Consider the following 22343-nt stretch of genomic DNA (forward strand, 5'->3'; position numbering starts at 1 on the left):
ACACTATACCAGCTACTAGGAAGAAAATTAACTCTATCCCAGCTGAAACCAGAACAAAAGTCGAAGTTCCACTTGGGAAATGTTCTAAGACACTGTTGGTTACAATGAATTGCCAGTCTCATATGCTTTTAGTACAAAATGATGAATTCTTAAAGAAAAGAGTTCTCGGAGAGTTTTAGAGTTCTTGACAAAATACCTGCTTTGTATGTGATTAATAAAAATGACCTATACATAGATGCATTGAAATAAATAAAAAGAGACTTATTTTGAGTATGCAAAAACTTTAGTCATTCTACAGATATAACTTCAAATAGCTTCAGAAGTGCAGTAGAGATATTCAGACTGTAATTTTTTAAGGAATGGGGTACTTTACCGTATAAGTATCAGTTCTGATCATGAAAAACTGCATCTATGAAACAGTGAGGATGCAGATTTTAGAGTTGTAGTTTCCATCCAGAAGTGCAGGTCTTAGCTTGTATTGTCTTGCACTCATATCCCTGAATTTGGCTTTCTTATTTGGGGGGGGGTGAAGGATCATTTCACATGTGGAGGAAAGAATATTCCAGTGTAGTAAATGCTGATGTATTAATGAAGCTGCGAATGCATAATATAATTATGGAAAACAACATTACTGGACAAACTAATGTGGAAAAGACTTGCTTAGATCACAATCATTGGTTTCTCTGTATTCCAGAACACATCCTGCCTTGCCTTATACATTGTAGAATTTAATTAAGGCAAAATAAGTTTTATTTTAATCTAAATATGTAGAACAATATCTTGGGTTTGTAGGTTCTTACAGTGTCTAGATGTGTGTGTAGCTTTCAGCAAAGTATATTATGTAAGGTAGTATGGAGCATAACACAGGGGTTTTTCTGTCTCACCCATCAGTTTTGTGATTTGTAATTGTAGAGGCTTAATATAAAAGATTTTTGAGTTATTATTAACTATTACTTTTAATTGTATGTTTTCACAACATGCTATAACTGGAATAATTGGAACTCTAGATTACTGCTTGCTTTTTGCCAGCACATTAATTGTGCCATTTATAAAACATGAGTTGGATGTTTACTAAACAACAGAAACCAAATGAGAGATTTACCCTAGCCCATCCCTCCCTCTCCCTCACCACAAAGAAAGTTTAACACCAAATGTATGATAATAACACCAACTTTTTATGCCTGCTGTTAATCTTATACAATTTTTTTTTTGTTGTTTCTTTAATAGGTTGATTTGGTAAATATTGGGAGCTCAGACATTGTGGATGGAAATCATAAGCTGACACTTGGTTTGATCTGGAATATAATCCTCCACTGGCAGGTGAGTGGCACTACTGCTTACTTTCTGTGAAGTATTTTTATTCCGCTGATCTTTTTTCCGCTATTATCCAGCTACAACCTACAAAGCAAACATAGACATTGCAAACAATGTCCTAAATCAGCAAGTTTTATGGCAGTCTGTTTACATATTATCTAGGATATCAAGAATCTTAAGAAGATAAAATAGGTTTTAGAGCATTAGCAGCAGCTCTTTTGACTCTAATTTCACAGTCAGATGTTACAAGAGAATATATAATACAGTTATTGCAAGAAAAATGTATAGGGAAAGCCAACGTGGATATATAGCTTTCATAGTCACTTTTCTTTTTAGTATCTTAGAAAGAATGACTTTTATATTTTAATGAAATAATCACATTTGTTACTTTTCACTGCTGACCCATCCTGCCAAGAATTATTTTTAGAACCCTGAAAAGCTGCTACTCTGACAATTTATTGAACCAGATGTAGCTTATTTAGCTTCCTTTCTCTTTGGAGAGGAAGGGGGGATTATGAGATAGATCTCCTAAAAAACAGCATGGTAGATAAGGACACTTAAGTAAACAAATGTTGAGACAGCACTAAAATAAAAATTCAAAAAGAACTAGCATCTAGATGCTCTGAGTCTGTGTATTTGTATGAATCTGGGCTAAGAGTCTGTCCATTTGTGTTGGATCTGTTCCCCAAGCAATGATCTACAAGTTTCTTGTAGCATTACAAGCAAAGATGGTGGGAAACAAAGCCTAAAAGACTTTATATTAAAAACTGAACACTCCTATCAAAAATCATATGTGTATCATTCGTTGAAGTAGGGAAAATTTTTTTTCTAATTTTACAGGACATGTTGTAGTGACAGCAACAGAGAAAAGCTGCAAATAGTTAAATCACTTCTTCCTTTGTCTCCCATTCCAGTATTCCTAGTTTAATTACATAACATTGTTCTAAATTACTAATTAAAAGGAGATGGAATATGAAACCTAACTGTGCAACTTTTATGAATAATCCTTGAATCACTGTGGTTTAATTTATATGAATTATGGACTGAGATGACTATTCATGTTCAAATTCATATTTTGATTTGTTCATATTTTATCCTGAAGCAAAGTGTTAAAGATGTGCTTTAGTATTAGCTGCGTACCTATTAATTTTTCTTTCAGCTTTTCCCACCATTCCTCTAAACACATACTTGCACACACACAGAAGACGTATTCCCTGGTATAGTCTGGTGAGGACACCAGGCATATGCTCTTAGAGTACTGCTTACTTGCAGTACATAGGTGATTTGTTTCAAGCTTCATCTTGAGCCTAGTGATAACTGTGATGGCAGCTGTGATGGTGTGACACTTCCTCAACATAATCATAATGATTCAGCCCGTGTTTAGTCTATACTTTGAGTTCTGTGTTTCAGTTTGTTCTATTCATGGAGTATTGAAAGGAAGTGACCTCCATGTTCTGGACTTCTCTTTTTATTCAAAATTTTGTAAATAAATTTCTAATTTGGCTAGAATTAAATTTCAGTTTCTTTTCTAAAGAGTAGCTAAAGCCTGGTTGGCAAGAAGCTGCCATTATTATGTAATAAGCCTGTTGCTGTTGTATAATGATGAATAATTAAAAAATAATATAAAGCCAGATTTCTACTTGGGCTTTTCTCTTTTTAAACAGAACTCAGATGATGTTGGTTTGCTGTCTCTTTCCCTCAAAGGACTGGAACAGTTCAAAGTGAATTTGCTTATTTACATCTCTGTGGAGAAAATCTTTATTCTATTCCAGATTTTCTTTCAAGTTTTGAAGTGATTTACATGATCTAGAATATGTTCGTGATTATTCTGCCCTGTTTATAGGTTGGTACTATCTTACATACTGACAGCACTTCTGGTGAAACAAGGCTGTAAGTTTCTTAAGAAAGGGTGATTCTTCCTGTTGGTACCATTTTGCCTATCACAGATTGTTCTTGGCACTAAGCAGCTGGAAGCACAAAAAGCTGTTGTTAAAGACTAAATTATGGACTCAGGGCCACCAAACTTATCTGCCAGTTGTCTACAGTTGGGTAAAATATCTCATTACCTATTATAACTTATCAAGACTACTACATTTATTTGTAGTCTGTGGGAGGCCCCCCCCCCCCCAAAAAAAAAAAAAATATACAGGCTACTTGATTTAGTGCATGCTACTGGTGCAGTTTGTGTTTGATGGTGCAATCCTGCTTTTGTAAATCCTTTCACTTTCTGATTCCAAGAGCTTGCAGTCCTGAGAAGAGTCACCTAGATGAAGTTTATCTGCATGCATGTAAAAAAAAAAAAAAAAAAAAAAGATAATGAGTTGTGTAGACAGTTATTTTGTTGCAGATGAATAGGCAAGAAGCTTTTTCCAGTTTCACATCCTGCAGCCAGGACCACATTAGGACAGAACTGTACTTATGATAATAAGACAGTCTCTTACAAAAATGTCAATCTCTTTGTACTCATTTTACAACATAAAAAAAAAAAGAGATATGGTAGAAGAAAGGTGCATAAAAAGAATAACGAGGCAGTACCAGTCCGAGTGGATATCAGCAGTCCCATTGAGAAAGGCAGTGGTAGAGGCATGGCAGCAGACAAGATTTGACTCATTCTTGCCACTCTCATTTCTGTTCAGTAGAAAACTTGTGGCTTTCCGTTTCCCTTGTAGTGATTGTGTCTTTTCTTATCTAGCCTGTTTTTCAGATTATTATTAAAAGTTTCACTGAAATTGAACCATTGTTCTGAGTTGAGCGCCTGCTGCCAAAGCTCTTTATGGTACTGAATCTATCAGAGTTTCTATTTCCTTGAAGCTGCTGCCCTCTTTCTCACAGTCCTGTGATCCCAGCCTCACTGCAGCATTAACATTTAAGCAAAAAGCAAAACAAAACCATTGATTTCTGAACTGTTCCATTTGACAAAGACTCTTAAGAGTGGAAAAACATTCTATATTGCAGTGTGCAAGTTGTTTTGTTTTGTTTTTAAGAGCAAACTTATTTTCATGTAGAGCATGGAAAAAAAAAGCTAGCAAAAATCTTTGGTAAGAGTCACAGACAAAATCTCGACTTTCTTCAGAAAAAAAGCAAAATAATAGGCATATACGTAAGGCAAATATTTCAGAGAGAGGTGCATTTCAACAGTCAGTCAGCCTCATTTGGAGACCTATTAAAAGCATCAGGCCTGTTGTGCACTTGTTGCAGAACCAGTATTTTAATTGGAATTACCATTTTATTTTATTTTGAATTATATACTAACAGTTCTGTCAATCCACCTTGAATCAATGAGCAAAGAATATCCTTTACTTTGGTAGGTGTCTTGAATATCTATGAAAATGTTTTTAAAAGAGTTCTTTAAAATGTGCTTTGAAAGAGTGTAGCAGATTATAGCTATAAAAAAGTAATCTGCGCAGTCAGAATACCTGAAATATAGCAAATAAAAAATACTAAGTTGTTCTGTCAGGGAGCTGTAAGGTCCCTATTTGATTGAGAAAAATGAAAACACCTCGCTTTGAGAATAATTTTGTTTAGATTCTCTCCTTCCGTCTGTTTCTCCTAGGTGCTGGCATCCTGAAGCCAAGTGCCAGTCTTATAAAATGTTATTGCACCTGAGTGTTGGTTTTAGGTGAAACAGATGTAGTGCAAGCCTGAGATCATGCTGGGTTCATAGTCACCTTACACACACACAGCTACACACACACAGACTCCAGGACCTGGTCCTGCAGCGGGGAGATCAGAGGTCTGCTGCCTCCATGAGCCAGGCCTGGGCACGTTGCTCTTGGCCACTTCTCAGTGTGGTGACGAGAATAGCAGTGCTCCCATTCTGTTCACAGCTCTCCATTTGTCAGTTTGACTTTTCGGAAGTCATCTTGGTGGTGTCTGTGTTGCCCTTTTTCCCCCTTCTATTCAAAAGGGAATCTTTTCTTATTGCCGTAGTACAGGTCTATTCCCCAGGAAGAGCAAGTATTTCTGTTCTCTGGAAGTTGGAGTTTCCTACGCCTTAAAGCTTTTTTTCCTGCCAGGATATACTGCATTAGAAAGGAGAGGTAACAAAGAAATGAGTATCAGAGGTCAACTCATCATTTGACAGCAAGAGGCAGAGCCTACTAGACACTTTGAAATGGCTGTAGTTTTTGAGCCTGGATGCTGAGGGAGCTTATCCACCCAAAAGCTCTTCAGGCTGACGTTAACACTTCTCTATGTGCTATTATGTCTGAACAGTACGTCTTAACTGAGAAGCCTTCAAAAATCTTCCTTCTAACCTCAATGTCAGTCAGCACTTTTCTGCTCAGACGCTGATCTTGCTTCAGGGCCCAGCCGCCCTGTGGACAGCATGGTTCTGTGCCCGCAGCGGCATGGCATGGCGTGGCATGTCATGGTGCTGCGTGCTGCTGCCGAGATGCCAGGTGGGGTGGGAGGGATGGCAGCGCCCCTCGGAGTGCTCAGGAAGACAAGGTGGCTCCAGTTGTAGAAGTGCAGTTTTCCATCATTTCTCACTGAATAGGAGGTGACTTCAGCCTTCAGGATGAGATCATACCCTTTTACTTCATTATCTTAAACGCTTGCCATTCCCTAAGAGACAATAAAAAATCATAAATTTAAGAGTCTTCACTGCTGTGGAGAAATGCAGGAAAAGGAGAGTAAATCTTTATCCATTGCCAGCATATTAAACTCAACAAGACGATTTTGAAAATATTTCATATTTGTTTGCTCAAAAGTAGAAATAAATGCTAAGTTTTTGGCTTTGTCTCTTTAAATCAAAAGAAAAACTGTCACCTGGATTCTTCTGAGTAATTGCCTTCCTGACGGCCCATTGTTTTATTGTTTTTCCCTAATTTCCTCTGTTCATACTTATTGCTCCTTTCTCTTATGTTAATGTCAACTCAAACACTTGATCTTTTCTATATGTTATGAACTTTTATATTTCTAAATCTTGTGTTTCTGCATTCATTCAGTTATCCTTTTATACAATGTGTGCTGAATTTTTCAAATGTTACAGTTTGCTTATAATATTCAGATAAATCTGCATTTGTAAATACAAGCACATGATAAAAATCTAAAATGAACAATGAAATCCTGGCTTGGACAAGTCTCCACTACCATAAATTCAATATTTTCTAGTCTTTCATATTGTTTAAGTTTGGTGCAATAGATGCTAATTTCAAAACTTTTATTCTTTTTAGCACTTAGATTCATGAAAAGCAACATTTTATATTTTGATAGTAGTGAAGGGTTTTTGCCTGGAAATACAGAAGGCAAATCTCGTAGCTTCTTGCTGAATTATGTAAATCTACTTTGGCAGCTCTCAATGATGAAGGCATTAAAAATATTAATGAGGAACTCAAAATACCCACTCAGACATACGAAGCAAAACTTTCCTAAAAATTTTCTGATTTTCTTAAACTCTTTACTTTCTGTCTCCTGGTGTAGAAATGGAGGCAACTATGAAATGCTGCTATTTTTATCTGACAGAATTTTATATTCATTTTCATTGGTGGAAATTACAATCTTAGACTAAAGTCAGGAATGTATCCCGTGAAATTTAGAGAGGATCAGTTTCTCCTCCCATCTCAGAAACTAATAACATATAAAGTTAACTTTATACCTAAGTCTCAAAAGGGAAATGGAAGACACTGATACTCTTTGGGTAGTATGCATCTGAGATGTGAAAACAAGACATTCTTTTAGTAATTCGTATCTTCACTTATTCAAACTATTTAATTAATTACTGTGAAACTAGCAAGCAACTTACCAGACTGAACAATAAAACGGTATATGTAATTTTCTACAGTATCACAGCAATTAATTTTTTTGTTGTTGATTATTCTTTGAGATTACATCTTCTGCATGTTATCTTATGGTTTTCACAATTTCAAAGTGGTCCATCCCTTATCATAAAATAGCTTCTGCACTGAATGTTGTTCTTCAACTGATACTGGCTGCAGAGCAATTCAAGTGGAGAATTATAATGAAAAGATATACTCCATAACCGAATAAGCAACAATAGGCAACTTCAGAGTTAAATTATATCTTAGGGAGTATTTTAAAAGAGCTGCTAATCTTTACAAGATATATGGAGAAAGCAATGATTTAAAGGGGATTACTTTACAGGAAAATAAATTATAGAATTCTTAATAGAAGTTTTGGGTGCTCTTTCACGAGGAAGGAAGTTGCTAAGAAATATATAATCGACTGCATTATGTCAAACTGCAGGCTAATATTTTTAGAAGCCCTCAGAATTAATGGGTTTTTATAAAATAATAACTGTCAGTGAGCTTTCTCTAATGAAAGAGGAATATTATCTATTCATTAAAAAAATTTAAAAATGAAGCATATACAATACTCTTTTAGTGCATACAATGAAATTCACTTTTCATCCAAGTGCATGTATGCAAATATAGTTTGCACATTTATGTAAAAAACATTATCTACTGTGCACTGAGCGCATTTATTTTGCCTTGGTACTACTTATTTCAACTCTGTCAATGAGAGAAGAATGCTTTTCATCATTTTATCAACTTTTATGTAATGTATCATATTGACTAAGGATATATTTCCAGAGCAAAGAAAACCACAAGGAGAAATACTTAGTTTGAACGAACTCTGTTCCCATAAGTGATGCAAACAAATGTGCCTTCTCTGTTCAAGCACAGAACGCTTCACGTGGCACAGGGATGAATGTGCTGAATGCATCAGCAATGATGATCAACAAGTCAATATCAGTTGTCTTTAAGCATTCAGACCTGACTGCTATCATTATACTGTGACACCAAGTATGTTCTGTAATTACTTAGGAGGTTTTTCTTTAAGGCTTAAATTTAGGCAACTGAAGGTTTTTTGTGTAAAAAAAAAAAAAGTCAGCTTTTAATAAGTTCAATCATTGATGAAATTCTGTCTCTTATTGCAGGTCAAAGATGTAATGAAAAACATCATGGCTGGACTGCATCAGACAAACAGTGAAAAGATTCTGCTGAGCTGGGTCCGCCAATCGACTCGTAATTACCCACAGGTCAATGTTATCAATTTCACCAGTAGCTGGTCTGATGGATTGGCTTTCAATGCACTCCTCCACAGTCACAGGTAGGAAAACTAGCTTTTCATTATTTCAGTGAGCTTGTAACAGATGGCTGTAACAGGGCTTGAGGATGGTGTATCTGTTACATGGTGGGTTTAGCTGCTTCTTGTGTGGGTGTTTCAGCGTTCTTTTAAATGGCCGCCTGTTTGCTTTGACCTGGGTGCTGTGTTTGGTGTCAGACTAAATCTTCTTGTGGAGGGAGAGGGTCTGAGCTTTTCACAGTGCAACTGAATAAGCTCAGTTCAGACCCTTTTCTGGAATTTCACTGTATATACCAAGTAGATAGTCTCAAGGAGTACAGGCTTGGAAACTTCCAAGGGCAAGGAATAGATCCAAAACTAAGCCTTTGAGGTTGTCCTAGAGGGAGAAGGAGATTTTCCTGTGGAGACTTAGAGGGGGGAAATGTGTTTGTTGAAAGCCTCTGACAGTTGCTGGATTGAAAGTATGGATTTGCCTCGAAAGGACACAGCTGGAGAAGGTAGCCTTTGTTTTCAAAACCTTTCATGTTGTTCCTCTAGCTGATTTGAGTTTTCACCTTCTCTCAGAAGTTGTCTTGTTCTAGTCTAGGTTTTATAAAACTCTACCTTTAAAGATTCAGAGTTTTCTGGTGGTTCTATGTACTTGGCTTAAGGAAGATGTGCAAGCCAATCTATCTTAAAGGTCTAGTTCTTGCCACTACTGGTTTTAAAGCAGTACTTATTTTTCCATTGTGGTAAGCCTCCTGATCTCTCTTCTTCTACTTCTATACTTCTCTCCTAAAGGGGGCTGTCCTGCAAGGTGGCTGACTGTTCCAAATTATCAGAGTTGAGTTTTTGAACAGCTAGGTGGGTATGTTCTGTTTAGTAAGAGACAACAGGGATTTACAAGATATTAGTACAAGCCAAGCCATTTTTTTGTAGTTGCATTAAAGGCTTAAAATAAAATAAGGCAAAATATTTCTAAAAACATAGTCTGAGACAATACATGCCTTCCAACTTAAGTAGTGAAGAGCTGTAGATATTTCCAAAATTTTCACTGGCTCATGTAATTGTTTTTGAATGAAACTGTCTGATTGTCTATTGTGTTGTAGTCTGAAGACTAACACTGACAGCCATTTGCAGCGTCTATGCCTTACACCACCATCTGAGGCACAGTAGGCATCTCTTGCCTGCATATGCCTGGGAGCCTTCAGTAGATCTGACTGAACTAAGGTCTTCCAATTACAAGTGTTGTTTGCTTGTAATGTTAAGAATGAGGCATTATCTTAAGGAAGAATTTATTATACTTTAAAAGGCTTTGTGTATGTATTTCACCAGCATTCAGTATTTATAACATTAATAGCTGGCTTTCCCACCATCCTGCTGTTACTCTGCCATTGATGCACTCACAACTTCTTGGAAGTGTTTATACAGGTATTAAGAAAACTGCATTTGGGGAGCTACGTAAGAAAAGAACTAAAATATGGTGACTATGTCACTAGCTTTTGGTAACTACTTTATTCATTGGTCATTCATTAAAATGTGGTTTGGTGATTTTTTTTCAAGCACTCTCTAAACTTACTTTTTTTGTTATTTCCACTGATGATAATTTCTCATTTTAATTTGCTCTGTATCTCACTTCATAAGTGGTTTCATTCTGATGGACCTGAATGTAAGAATGCAATTATCCTGTAGAAATCAATGAATCTCTTTCTTTCTAAAGATCTGATTCCATACTCGTAGATGATTAAAAAAAAAAAAAATTTTGTGTGGGATACTCTTCTGTCTGCATCACCTACCTTCATGGAAGCTCTGTTACAGTGTGGGACCTTATGCATAGTTTCATTAAATGAAAAGCATGAAAACCTTTTTGTCTTCCTAAAACATTGTCTATACACAGCCTTATTAAGTGAAAAAATGTTTTGACTCAACCATCGGGTTACTTAAGTCACATAGGAACTCTGTGATAAAAAAGACTGAGTGATTCCTGCTACTTTTGGTGGTACAGTGCTGCCTCTGTTGCATTGGATACAGCTGGGGATGAAAAAATAGATACACCTCAAAGGGAAAATACTTTATCTCAAAAATGCCAAAAAATAGTTATGCTGAAATTATATTTTATGACTAATTATTACTGTAGACTGAAAGGCTAAAACCAGTAGTACTCTATGGCATTGTGACGACCTTGATTTCATTTTCAGCAAATCAGTGCAGCAGAAGGCCAAAGTGGTGGCACATCTTTTCACCTAGACACAGTAAGAGACTGCCTCTTTCCTGATTAGCGTATCTGATACTCAGCTATTCAGACTGTGTGCTCTACAAGACCATGTAATATCATCTGGTGTCTGAAATCAGTAATTGGAAATTCCTTTTTGTCCCTCTCTGTAAGAAGAGCTCCAGAAGTCTGAATAGAGCCTCTTACTCAGGAGCAGCCCCTGGTTGGGGAAGGCAGTTGCCTGCCTAAGCCACATTGGGATTGTCTAGACAAATCTCTAAGTGTCTGTATGTCATACTTTATGCACTGCTGCGTTCAGTTTAGTGCAAAGTTCACTAGTTGTGAACATTTATGTCCTGCTCACTACAATTTATGCACTTTATTCACGTTTTCTAAAACAGGGCTGCAAAACTTAAGCTCGCTTTTACTCTTCTTGTGTCTGCTGCCATAAATCTTGCACAGCTTTCTGCACAGTGAGCTTACCTTCAATAGAAATGAAAAAGACAACCTCTCTTGCCCAGTAGTTAATGCACTCATCTGGGAAACGGCAAGTGTGCGTTCAGATTCCCTGAGGCAAGTCTCCAAGACTCCAAGACACACCAGTTGTCTTCTTCTGGACTTTAATCACTAATTTATTCTGCAAAAGTCTCACAGGAAGACCTAATGTTCTCTGAAGCCTCGAGTCAGTCATTTTTAAGATGAACCTCTGTGCTTAGTGTGTCCTCTATATTGAGTTTTGGTGACTTTGCACTTCATGCTCAGTATGCAGGAGCACTGAATTGCCCTTCAAGATTCAATCAATAAAATAGGTACACTAAGACACTCTGAGTGTTCAGGAGCACCTAGCTCTATCCTGTAAGAATAAACAGTCTTCTCTAAGAAGTGTTGACACCTCATTTAGTAATTCTAAAATGCAGTTACCTACTTGTTGGGTGTCAGTGTCTTGGCTTCATGCCTAAAGAAGACAGTTTGAATATACGCTTAAGTAAAGTTGATCAACACTGGTTTACATGAAATCTCAGAGAAAGCTAGTGTCTGACACATCCTATGCTTTATTAATATTTTGTGCTTTACATGCATAGAATGACAAGCCCTCTGAAGACCAACACTTTTGAATTTAGCTCCTCTATTTTCCCTGTTTGATTTTCTGTTTTCCAGTTCTCCTGTTCTACTTCTTTCTCTTCCATTTCCTTGTTCTCCATAAAGTTTGGTCCAGATGTTCACTTCTTCTTCCTGTCTTCCTCTGAGTTTATTCCTCTGTATTTCATTAATTCACTTTTTCCATTGTCTTTTTTCCTCCTTCATTATTGTCCCTTTCTACAATACCTTTCAGTACCTCTCCTTCTCCCAGTAATTTTTATATTGAAATGGGCCTTTGAAGAAAAACAAGGACTTGTTACTCTAATTGTCAGAATAGCTACAATTGTTTTTATGATTACTTATACATTAAATATATTAGTGGAAAAATTAATTTTTAAAGATTTAAAACATGTTTGTCATTTCTGAAACTTAAAAGATTTTAATGATTTAATTGTCAAAAATATTCTTTACGGCAAATAGTAGCTTCTTTTGACAGTGAAGTCTTTGAGTTTAGCCTTTCCTTCAGGTGTATTTCAGAGGTAAACCATAAGCCTTCCACATTGACCCTCAGGCTGTAATTTGTGTGCACAGTCTTCATCACCTTTAGATGTTCTCAGGAATGGAAGCAGAATTAGTCAGAAAAAAGGCTAGCCATAGTTTGAAAGTCAGGTATGATAACGAACTTGTATGGTGGACCTGGTACCTGGTGTGTGTATTTTTTGCCAATTTTAGCACTATTCCTAGACTGTCTGCTACCAAAAAAAAAAAACCAATAAAACAAACAAAAATCTCTCCAACACTGAAAGAATTATGCTAGCCAAATTTTTTCATAGTATTTAGGCTCTCTGAAAGTGAGGGGAGATTTCCTGGTAGCATATGATTAAAGTATTTTCTTTTTGACATCTATAGGAATCAGTCTCTCACAATATGCAAACATTAAATTTTCTTTTCTAAACTCAGTCCTATTTCATTTGCTTTTAAAAACAGTGCTTCATAATACTTTTATGGTATAATGTTAAGAATGGTATTTTGGGATAAAGTAGTAAGCTATTAAGATCAGTTACTACATGCTGTGGTTAGTCCTGCTGTGGTTAGTCCTACTGTGTATCCAAATCACACTATTATTTTTACAATTAGATTTTTCTTTTAAAAATAATTCAAGCCTGTTTTTATAACTGCATCAAAATATACACTACACTGTAGTCTCTATATTGCCTCATCTGAAATATTGGCTGAGCGCTCAAATTTTTAAGTTGTAACTTATTAGAAATAGATCTAGTTAACATTCTGCTTTCAGAAAACACTACATACAGTAAGTAGGAAATTTTTTAGTCACACTATTTTACTGTGATTTCAGGGAAATGAAATTAACTTTTTTGTGAACTTAACTTTTTGCAGCTCACAGCAGATAATGGCAAATAATTTTGAAGGAGATACAGATAAACTTTAAAATAAATAACAGTATATACTGTCTTATATTTACAGTAGTTTTTGTGTCTTTTATTTATCCTTCAACAGCTTTCATGTTCAGCCTCAATTTACAGCCTCTGTTACATTTTTGTTGCACTAGCTTTGTGGGCAGCTCCTTTTGAGGATGGGGAGAGGGGAAGGAGAAGAATAGCAGGAGGAAGTCGATTGAGTAGATAAAGATGGGAGATAGACTTACATCTCTTCTTGGTTTTGATGTTGACACAATCTGGCGTTGCTACTAACAATATTTCCGTATGTCCATCTGGACTTTAAAAAGGAAAAAAACCCCACCCTTGGCCTCTCTTACATCATGTTCATGTGCTTTTCTAAGTATATCACTCAATTTGATTGCTAAATAGTATTTATCTGTTTCACCATAAAGTATCCAGGCTGAGTGATTGTGTGAAACTCTTGAGGACAGGCACTGCATTATAGAAAATATCATTATATTTGTCATAGTCATAGTCGAGGTCCTCTTTGTTAAGGAGTAAACGCATTGGAAAGTTGTTATACCTTGGTCTTTCTTCTGTGTATATCACTGTTATATTTTAGGTATCTGCTGTCCAAAAACATCCTAGATAGTACTAAATCATCTTTGTTCATGGTTCAGGTGCAAAAAGCTCAAGAATGGAGGAAAAAACAGTTAAGGCAGCGTTGCTGAATTCCCACAACAATATACGTGCACAAGCACAATGACTCCAACTCCGAAATTCCTTAAACTCCTGATACATGGAAGGCTTAAATGCTATTATTGAGGAGAGGATACTGGCTTTACATGAATCACCAAAAACATCTACTATGGTTCCTTTTACTTTGATGGTTGATAATAATGAAATAACTGCATGCCTTAAATAACAAAACAAAATCAAACCAATCCCTATCCTTTAAATGGTGATATTTTCATTTCTCTTATATAATGTTTTCAGTGATGAGTAGGTGGCTTTTTGGTTTTGTGGTTTGGGTTTTTTTGTTGTTTTTTTTGTTTTTTTTTAAAGAGGTTCAGACAGTAGTGTGGAATTTGTATCTAGATGAATATTCTCAGCGCCTCCTTGAAGGGATTAAAAGAAAGTAAGAGACTAGCATGAAGCTCTAACTATGTAGACAATACACTGTGAGAGCAGTACTCTCAGTGGGAAGCTTTCTCTCTCATAGTCTTTTAACCCACCATTCCCTTGCTTACGGCTGACTGTTTTGTTTTGATGGGTATTTCTAATGCCCTTTCTCTGTCATTTTACAAAGGGGTTACTTTGAGTAGATATTCCCATTTGTATAATCACCATCTCTTTATGGACATTTAGGCTCTTTAGCAATTGCTTTTAATACTGAGTGTGAGGAGCAGTAGAGCATGGGTACTTAGCAAATCTACAAGGGCACATCAGTGAGCCCAGGGTGTGAATTTTCAGAATATAAAGGTAAGCTTGGGTTATGGGTCCTGGAACGGTATGTTCTGTATTGAACGGAATAAGCAAGGCAGCAGCTGTGGAGTGGCACCATCACCCTAGGAATATATGGAAACTAAAATATTTTGCTAAGGAAGAGAGGTCAATCCTGCTACAGATGAAACTCTCCCTACTTCAGGCTCCAGATCACAGAGAGCTTTCCCTGTTTACTTCTTGTAATCTTTTTCCTCCAGATGGATATCAGAGAGCGTTTTGCCTCTTTTCTCTAACTTCATTGAGGCTTGCTTTTTTTCCCTCCCCCCCCTCCCCCTCCATCCCTTTAATCAGGATTTTGAAGTGGGAACAAGTGGTATTCATTAGCTTCCTCCTTGCTTCTTTAAAATGCCTGAACTTAGGCCAGGTGACTGCCTTAGAAATGAGTACTTCACTGCAGCTGTTTCTGCTTCAGGGTAGCAGAGTGGGAAGGGGAGAAGGAAAATGGCATTAAAAAGAGGTCCTGGATAGAAGAAGCAAAAGTTTGTCTTCAGAAAGTTAAAGTAGAAATAAAAGCAATGGTATGAAGAGGTAAGAAAATACTTTTATTGTAACAAGTCGCTAGGTTACATGCTGGTTACTGGCTCCTGGTTTGTTTTAATTGTGAGAGTACTGAAGACATATACAAGATTTTCTTGTATAAATAAAGCTAGAACAACAACAAACCCACAACTTTTCTCTTGAAAAGGAGATGGCAACTTTTATGATCTAAATGTGTGTCCTTTCTACATGCACTGGTGGCAAGTTTTTGTGAATTGGTTCTGTAAGTTGCTCTTTTGCTAAGTTATTTTATCATGGCCAAATTCTAATGGCATTATAACCTTAACGAGATGTTAATACAGCTTACGAAAATGGCCTATTAAAACATGGTGTTTCTTTGTGATGTTTGTAATGTGTAAATTCATAATTTACACAATCTTTGTGTAATTCTTTTTTACTGAAAGTTACATAAGTTATAAAGGTTGCTGTTTTAAAGGCTTGTGATGTTTTAGAAATGAGTCACTTCAGAAATTCGGAAGAAATGAAAACAATACATCCTGTGTTGTTAAAGTATCTTCAAAAAGTTTCACTTCCTTCCATCAGAATTCTTCCTCTGGAGTGTATGCTTTGTTTCTCTTACTTTTCTTGAATCTACACTTTTGCGAAGTTCATTACCTCTTCAGGTTTCACTGCCATATGTATTTTAGATGAATTAACTTCAGGTTCATGTGGAAAAAAAACTTATTTGAATGAATAAGCATGTTTTTTAGTAAGTAAAGAAATCAACCCCCAGAAATTCTGTTTATATTTTCTTCACTGCTTATAAACTCCTTTGGGATTATTCTATCTATTATGTCATAATATCTATATCTGCACTCATGAAAATTAGCTTTCCATTTTTGACAAAGATTTAGCAGGTGCTTTCTGAGGAAAAAATAAGAGTAAACTTTGAAGATGAGTCTTGAAACTGTATTGCTGATAGGAGCTGCGGCTAGGAGCAGAGCACTGTGGTGGGATAAAGGTACTGGACATAGTCGTCTGCCACCTCTGAGTTTTGTTTTGTTGCTGCCTTTAAATCGGATGGTAACCTGTTGCTTTTTGTTGTGACTGTGGTTTGTCTTATCCGTGATATGTCTGATGATATGTTTGGTCTTGGTATACTCCAGATTCAGTTTTCTTGCCCTGGCTGATCTATTTCTACTATAAATTATGTAATTGGTTGGGAAAAAGAAGTACCTTTTATACTTTATGACCAACTATTTTCCTTGCAAATATATTTTGAAAAACTTCAGGTTCGTTTTCCCCTTTCTTTTTTTTATTCTCTTTTTTTTCTTTCTGCTAGTTATAGGAAGGAGCTGCAGGTACAAAAATTACCTTGTGTTCAACATAAATTTTGATCTTGCAATATAAAGCATCTCCATTGAAGCCTTTAATCCTTTCAGTTTTGGTTCTCCATGATCTTGTCATAAACTAATACAAGATCAGTGCTGTTTTAGTTGATCAGTGAGCGGCTAGATGAAGTTCAACATGTTCTAGTTAATTTTAACTTCTTTGAACGTGTATATTCTTGTATGTGTTCAGGGAGAGGAGTGAAGACTGCTGGTTATGTCTCCTTGGCTTTACTCCCTGTCAGACATGAACCATGCTCCAGACATGAGAACAAATTTCCTTTCCCTTTGTACAATCTGAACAAAGCAAAAAAGGTGAAGAATCAGTATTCTATTTTATTTCTTTTGTCTACTATTTCATACCTGCTCACCCATATATTTAAAACTCCTTAGAAAGCTAATAATAGTTAGTTGGCATTCTGTTTCAGTGTTGTTTCAGGAATTTTAAAAAGCTATTTACCATATACCACAATTCTTAATCTTCTAGGCTGTAATATCTCCTACAATCATAGTTCCTACAATTGGCAGTATTGCCAGGTAAATATACCCAGCGAAACATCTACACACATCGTACTGAGAAGCTGACTCTTCAAGCTGACATTATGGCACTCTTATTCTAGTGATGGTGCTACTGAAATGTGTGCACTCAAGTATTCTTTCAACAAAGGGGAAATCTGGAAAGTTAAAGTCCTGTAGGAATAGGGAGAGCTTTTTAAAGTCTTTTTAATTAAGTTGATGCTTGTCAGAGCTGAGTTGGAGTAGGTGGCTATATACTTTTAAGTTGGCTTGGAATATGTGTGTCTTCTTTATGTGCAATACTAAGAAAATTCATAAGAAACCTGTCAGTGATTTAATGAAGCTTGCTACTTCTCTTTTATAGCTGTGTGTCAGAGGGTTCAAATTTTTGCCATCTCTGGTAAGCATAAAAAGAGAGATGCTGTGTATACTCTATGCAGGCGCATACATATGCAGTAGAGCTAGTAAGCATGCAAATTCAACCATGATGTTCTACAACACGATGTTATCTGAAACCTTGTTATTGAAATTCTTGCGTTTGAGTGCTTGGGTTTTTTTTTTAAAAAAAAAAAATCCTTCTCTCTGTGTCTTATATTGCGAATCCTACCTCTACAGAAGATGTGATGATAATAGTCTTGGCCTATCTGGACATGTTAACTCAAAAATAACCTCCTGGATTATGTAATTGAGAAATTGGATGAAATTAAATGTCTGAGAGATTATTACTGGTGACAGAGGTTTTTCAAGGGAAATAAGACAATATTGCATCATTCCTCAATGAATAAGTCTAAATGTTATTGTTCTTGCTCAGTGGAGTCCTGACTGGTTAGAAGAGAGCATGTTCCTGTATATAAAATCTTATATCACCAAATGAGTCATGATTGTGTGAAGATAATGTGTTGCTCTGAGCAGCACAAGTGTGATTAGAACTTCAAACCAAATCCCTGCACAAACACTTGATGGGGGTAGGTAATCCCTCAGATATCATTCTTTTCTTTCCATGTCCTAAAAGCTTTTGTCACTGAATAATCTTTTTACACCCTACTATCTGTAGTATCTTTGCAACACATGCTTGCAGAGCTTTTTAAGGAAGTCATAATAGATAGCTTTATGGTTACTACAGCATTCCCTTTGCTAAATTTGATGTATGAGCTTATACATCCTATGCCATATGCCAGCCAAAAAGTATTAAATTTGGAGAGAATAAAGAACTGAAGAATATCAGTATGCCTGTAGAGTAAGGTGTAGGAGTGTGGTGGGTTGGCCCCAGCCAGTAGCTGAGCACCCGCACAGCCACTCACTTGCTTCTTCCCTGGGACAGGGAAGAGAATAGGAAAAACAAAAGCAAGAAAATTAATGAGTTGAAATAAAGACTGTTTAATAAATGAAGGAAAAAAGAAAAGAAAACCAAGTGATGAAAAGACAGTAACTCTGCATCTGCCAGAAGCAGACTGATGCCCAGCCAGTCTCCAAACAGCAGCCACCTTGGAAGACAAAACCCCCCATGGCCCTCCTCCTTTACCCTAGCATTTATTACTGAGCAAGTTAAATAGTATGGAGTATCCCTTTGGCCAGTTTGAGTCACATGTCCTGGCTGTGTCCCCTGCCAGCTTCTTGCCCACCCCAGGCAAATTTAATATTTTGAAGTCAGAATCATAGAATCATTTAGGTTGGAAAAGACCTTTATGATTATCAAGTCCAACTGTTAACCTAGCACTGCCAAGTCCACAACTAAACCATGTCCTAAGCACCACATCTACATGTCTTTTAAATACCTCCAGGGGTGAGGACTCAACCACTTCCCTGGGCAGCCTGTTCCAATGCCTGACTACCCTTTTGGTGAAGAAATTTTTCCTAATATCCTATCTAAACCTCCCCTGGCGAAACCTGAGGCCATTTCTTCTCATCCTATCACTTGTTACTTAGCAGAAGAGACCAGCCCCCACCTCGCTACAACCTCCTTTCAGGTAGTTGTAGAGAGAAGCCTCCTCTTCTCCAAACTAAACAACCCCAGTTCCCTCAGCTGCTCCTCATAAGACTTGTGCTCCAGACCCTTCACCAGCTTTGTTGCCCTTCTTTGGACATGCTCCAGCACCTCTATGTCCTTGCAGCGAGGGGCCCAAAACTGAACACAGTATTCAAGGTGCAGGCTCACCAGTGCTGAGTACAGGGGGATGATCGCTTCCCTAGTCCTGCTGGCCACACTGTTCCTGATACAAGCCAGGATGCTATTGGCCACCTTGGCACACTGCTGGCTCATATTCAGCCAGCTGTTGACAAACACCCCCAGGTCCTTTTCAGCCAGGCAGCTTTCCAGCCACTCTTCCCTGAGCCTGTAGGGTTGCATGGGGTTGTTGTGACCCAAGTGCAGGACCCGGCTCTGAGCCTTGTTGAACCTCATACAGTTGGCCTTGGCCCGTTGATCTAGCCTGCCCAGATCTCTCTGTATAATCTTCCTACCCTCCAGCAGATCAACACTCCCACCCAACTTGGTGTCATCTGTGAACTTACTGAGGGAGCACTCAATCCCCTCATCCAGATCATTGATAATGATATTAGACAGGACCGGCCCCAACACTGAGCCCTGGGGAACACCACTTGTGATTGGCCGCCAACTGGATTGAACTCCATTCACCACAACCCCATTTACATGGGCCTGGCCCTCCAGCCAGTTTTTTTACCCAGCAAAGGGTACGCCCATCCAAGCCGTGAGCAGCCAGCTTCTCCAGGAGAATGCTGTGGGAAATGGTGTCAAAAGCTTTACTAAAGTCTAGGTAGACAATATCCACAGCCTTTCCCTCATCCACTAAGTGGGTGACCTTGTCATAGAAGGAGATCAGGTTAGTCAACCAGGACCTGCCTTTTGTGAAGCCATGCTGACTGGGCCTGATCCCCTGGTTGTCCCGTACGTGCCGTGTGATGGCACTCAAGATCATAGAATCATAGAATGTGCTGAGTTGGAAGGGACCCACAAGGATCATCAAGTCCAACTTCTGTCCCTGCGTAGGACAACCCCAAAATTTGCACCATATGTCTGAGGGCATTGTCTAAATGCTTCTTAAATGTTGTCAGGCTTGGTGCCGTGAGTACCTCCCAGGGGAGCTTGTTCCAGTGCTCCACCACTCTCCGGGTGAAGAATCTTTTCGTAATGTCCAACCGAAACCTCCCCTGGCATATCTTCCTGCTGTTCCCTCGGATTCTTTCATTGGTCACCAGGGTGAAGAGATCAGCGCCTGCCCCTCCTCTTCCCCTTGTGAGGAAGCTGTAGACTGCAATGAGGTCTCCCCTCAGTCTTCTCCAGGCTGAACAGGCCAAGTGACTTCAGCTTCTCCTCATACGGCTTCCCCTCTAAACCCTTCACCATCTTCATGGCTCTCCTCTGGACACTCTCTAGTAGCTTTGTATCCTTTTTATACTGTGGTGCCCTTGGTACTCAAGATGAGGCTGCACCAGTGCAGAGTAGAGTGGGACAATCACCTCCCTTGACTGGCTGGCAATACAGTGCTTGATGCACCCCAGGACATGGTTGGTCCTCTTGGCTGCCAGAGCACGCTGTTGGCTCATGTTCAACTTGCTGTCGACCAGAACTCCCAGATCCCTCTCCGCAGGGCTGCTCTCCAGCCTCTTGTTCCCCAGTCTGTGTGCATATCCAGGGTTGTCGTGTCCCAGGTGCAAAATCTGGCATTTGCCCTTGTTAAACTTCATATGGTTGGTGATTGCCCAGCTCTCTAATTTGTCCAGACCTCTCTGCAGGGCTCTCTGCCCTTGAGAGTGATCTGCTCCATAATGTTCCCTGGCATTGAGGTCAGACTGACAGGCCTGTAGTTCCCTGGATCCTCCTTCCAGCCCTTCTTGTAGATGGGCATCACATTTGCTAACCTCCAGTCAGCTAGGATGTCCCTGGTTAGCCAGGACTGCTGATAAATGATTGAAAGTGGCTTGGTGAGCACTTCCACCAGCTCCCTCAGTACCCTTGGGTGGAGCCCATCCAGCCCCATAGACTTGTGTGCGTCTAATTCATGTAGCAGGTCGCTAACCATTTTCCCTTGGATTATGGGGGCTTCATTCTGCTCCCCATCCCTGTCTTCCAGCTCAGGGGGCTGGGTACCCCAAGAACAACTGGTCTGACTATTAAAGACTGAGGCAAAGAAGGCATTAAGTACCTCAGGCTTTTCCTCATCCTTTGTCACTATGTTTCCCTCTGCATCCAATAAAGGATGGACATTCTCCTTAGCCCTCTTTTTGTTGCTAATGTATTTATGGAAACATGTTTTATTGTCTTTTACGGCAGTAGTCAGATTAAGTTCTAGTTGGGCTTTGGCCCTTCTAATCTTCTCCGTGCATAACCTCACGACACCCTTGTAGTCCTCCTGAGTGGCCTGCCCCTTCTTCTAAAGGTCATAAACTCCTTTTTTTCCTGAGTTCCAGCCAAAGCTCTCTGTTCAGTGAGGCCGGTCTTCTTTCCCACTGGCTCATCTTTTGGCGCATGGGGACAGCCTGCTCCTGCACCTTTAAGATTTCCTTCTTGAGGAATGCCCAGCCTTCCTGGACTCCTTTGCCCTCCAGGACTGCCTCCTAAGGGACTCTGTCAGCCAGGCTCCTGAACAGGCCAAAGTCTGCCCTCCAAAAGTCCAAGGTAGCAGTTCTGCTGACCCCCCTCCTTATTTCTCCAAGAATTGAAAACTTTATCATTTCATGATCGCTGCAGCCAAGATGGCCTCCAACCATCACATCACCCACCAGGCCTTCTCTGTTCACAAACAGCAGGTTCAGCGTGGCACCTTCCCTAGTTGGTTCCCTCACCAGCTGTGTCGGGAAGTTATCTTCCACACACTCCAGGAACCTCCCAGACTGTTTCCTCTCTGCTGTATGGTATTTCCAGCAGTCATCTGGTAAGTGGAAGTCCCCCATGAGAACAAGGGCTAGAGATTGTGAGTCTTCAGCCAACTGCTTATAGAATATTTTGTCTGCCTCTTCATCCTGGTTGGGTGGTCTATAACAGACTCCCACCATGAGATCTGCCTTGTTGGCCTTCCCCCCGATTCTTACCCATAAACACTCAACCCTGTTGTCACCATTGTTTAAGCTCTAGCCAATCAAACCACCCCCTAACATACATGGCTACCCCATGGCCTCTCCTTCCTTGCCTGTCCCTTCTGAAGAGTTTCTAGCCATCCATTGCAGCACTCCAGTTGTGCAAGTCATCCCACCATGTTTCTGTGATGGCAACTGTATCATAGTTTTCCTGCTGCACAATGGCTTCCAGCTCCTCCCATTTGTTGCCCATGCTGCATGCATTGGTGTAGATGCACTTCAGTTGTTCTATTGATCCCACCACCTTTTCAGAGGAAGAAGCCCTACTTCCTATGTGACCATTCTCAGGCACTTCTGTGGTTTAACACATCCATAGCCCTTGCATCT

The 22343-nt window shown here is 38.8% G+C and overlaps 1 protein-coding gene across 7 annotated transcripts in view; it reads left to right on the forward strand.

Moving 5' to 3' along the window:
* DMD (dystrophin) overlaps positions 1-22343 on the forward strand; it is a 1304666-nt gene that overhangs the window by 392783 nt on the left and 889540 nt on the right. For all 7 annotated transcript variants that reach the window (XM_087759563.1, XM_087759562.1, XM_087759568.1 and 4 more), the window contains 2 exons: positions 1228-1320; positions 8216-8388. In XM_087759563.1, the coding sequence (XP_087615689.1) occupies positions 1228-1320; positions 8216-8388 (266 nt within the window). The remainder of the gene's footprint in view (positions 1-1227; positions 1321-8215; positions 8389-22343) is intronic.

The sequence above is a fragment of the Nipponia nippon genome, unplaced genomic scaffold, assembly GCF_047370975.1.
Source record: "Nipponia nippon isolate SJK-2023a ecotype South Korea unplaced genomic scaffold, ASM4737097v1 scaffold_2, whole genome shotgun sequence".
Classification (NCBI taxonomy): Eukaryota; Metazoa; Chordata; class Aves; order Pelecaniformes; family Threskiornithidae; genus Nipponia; species Nipponia nippon.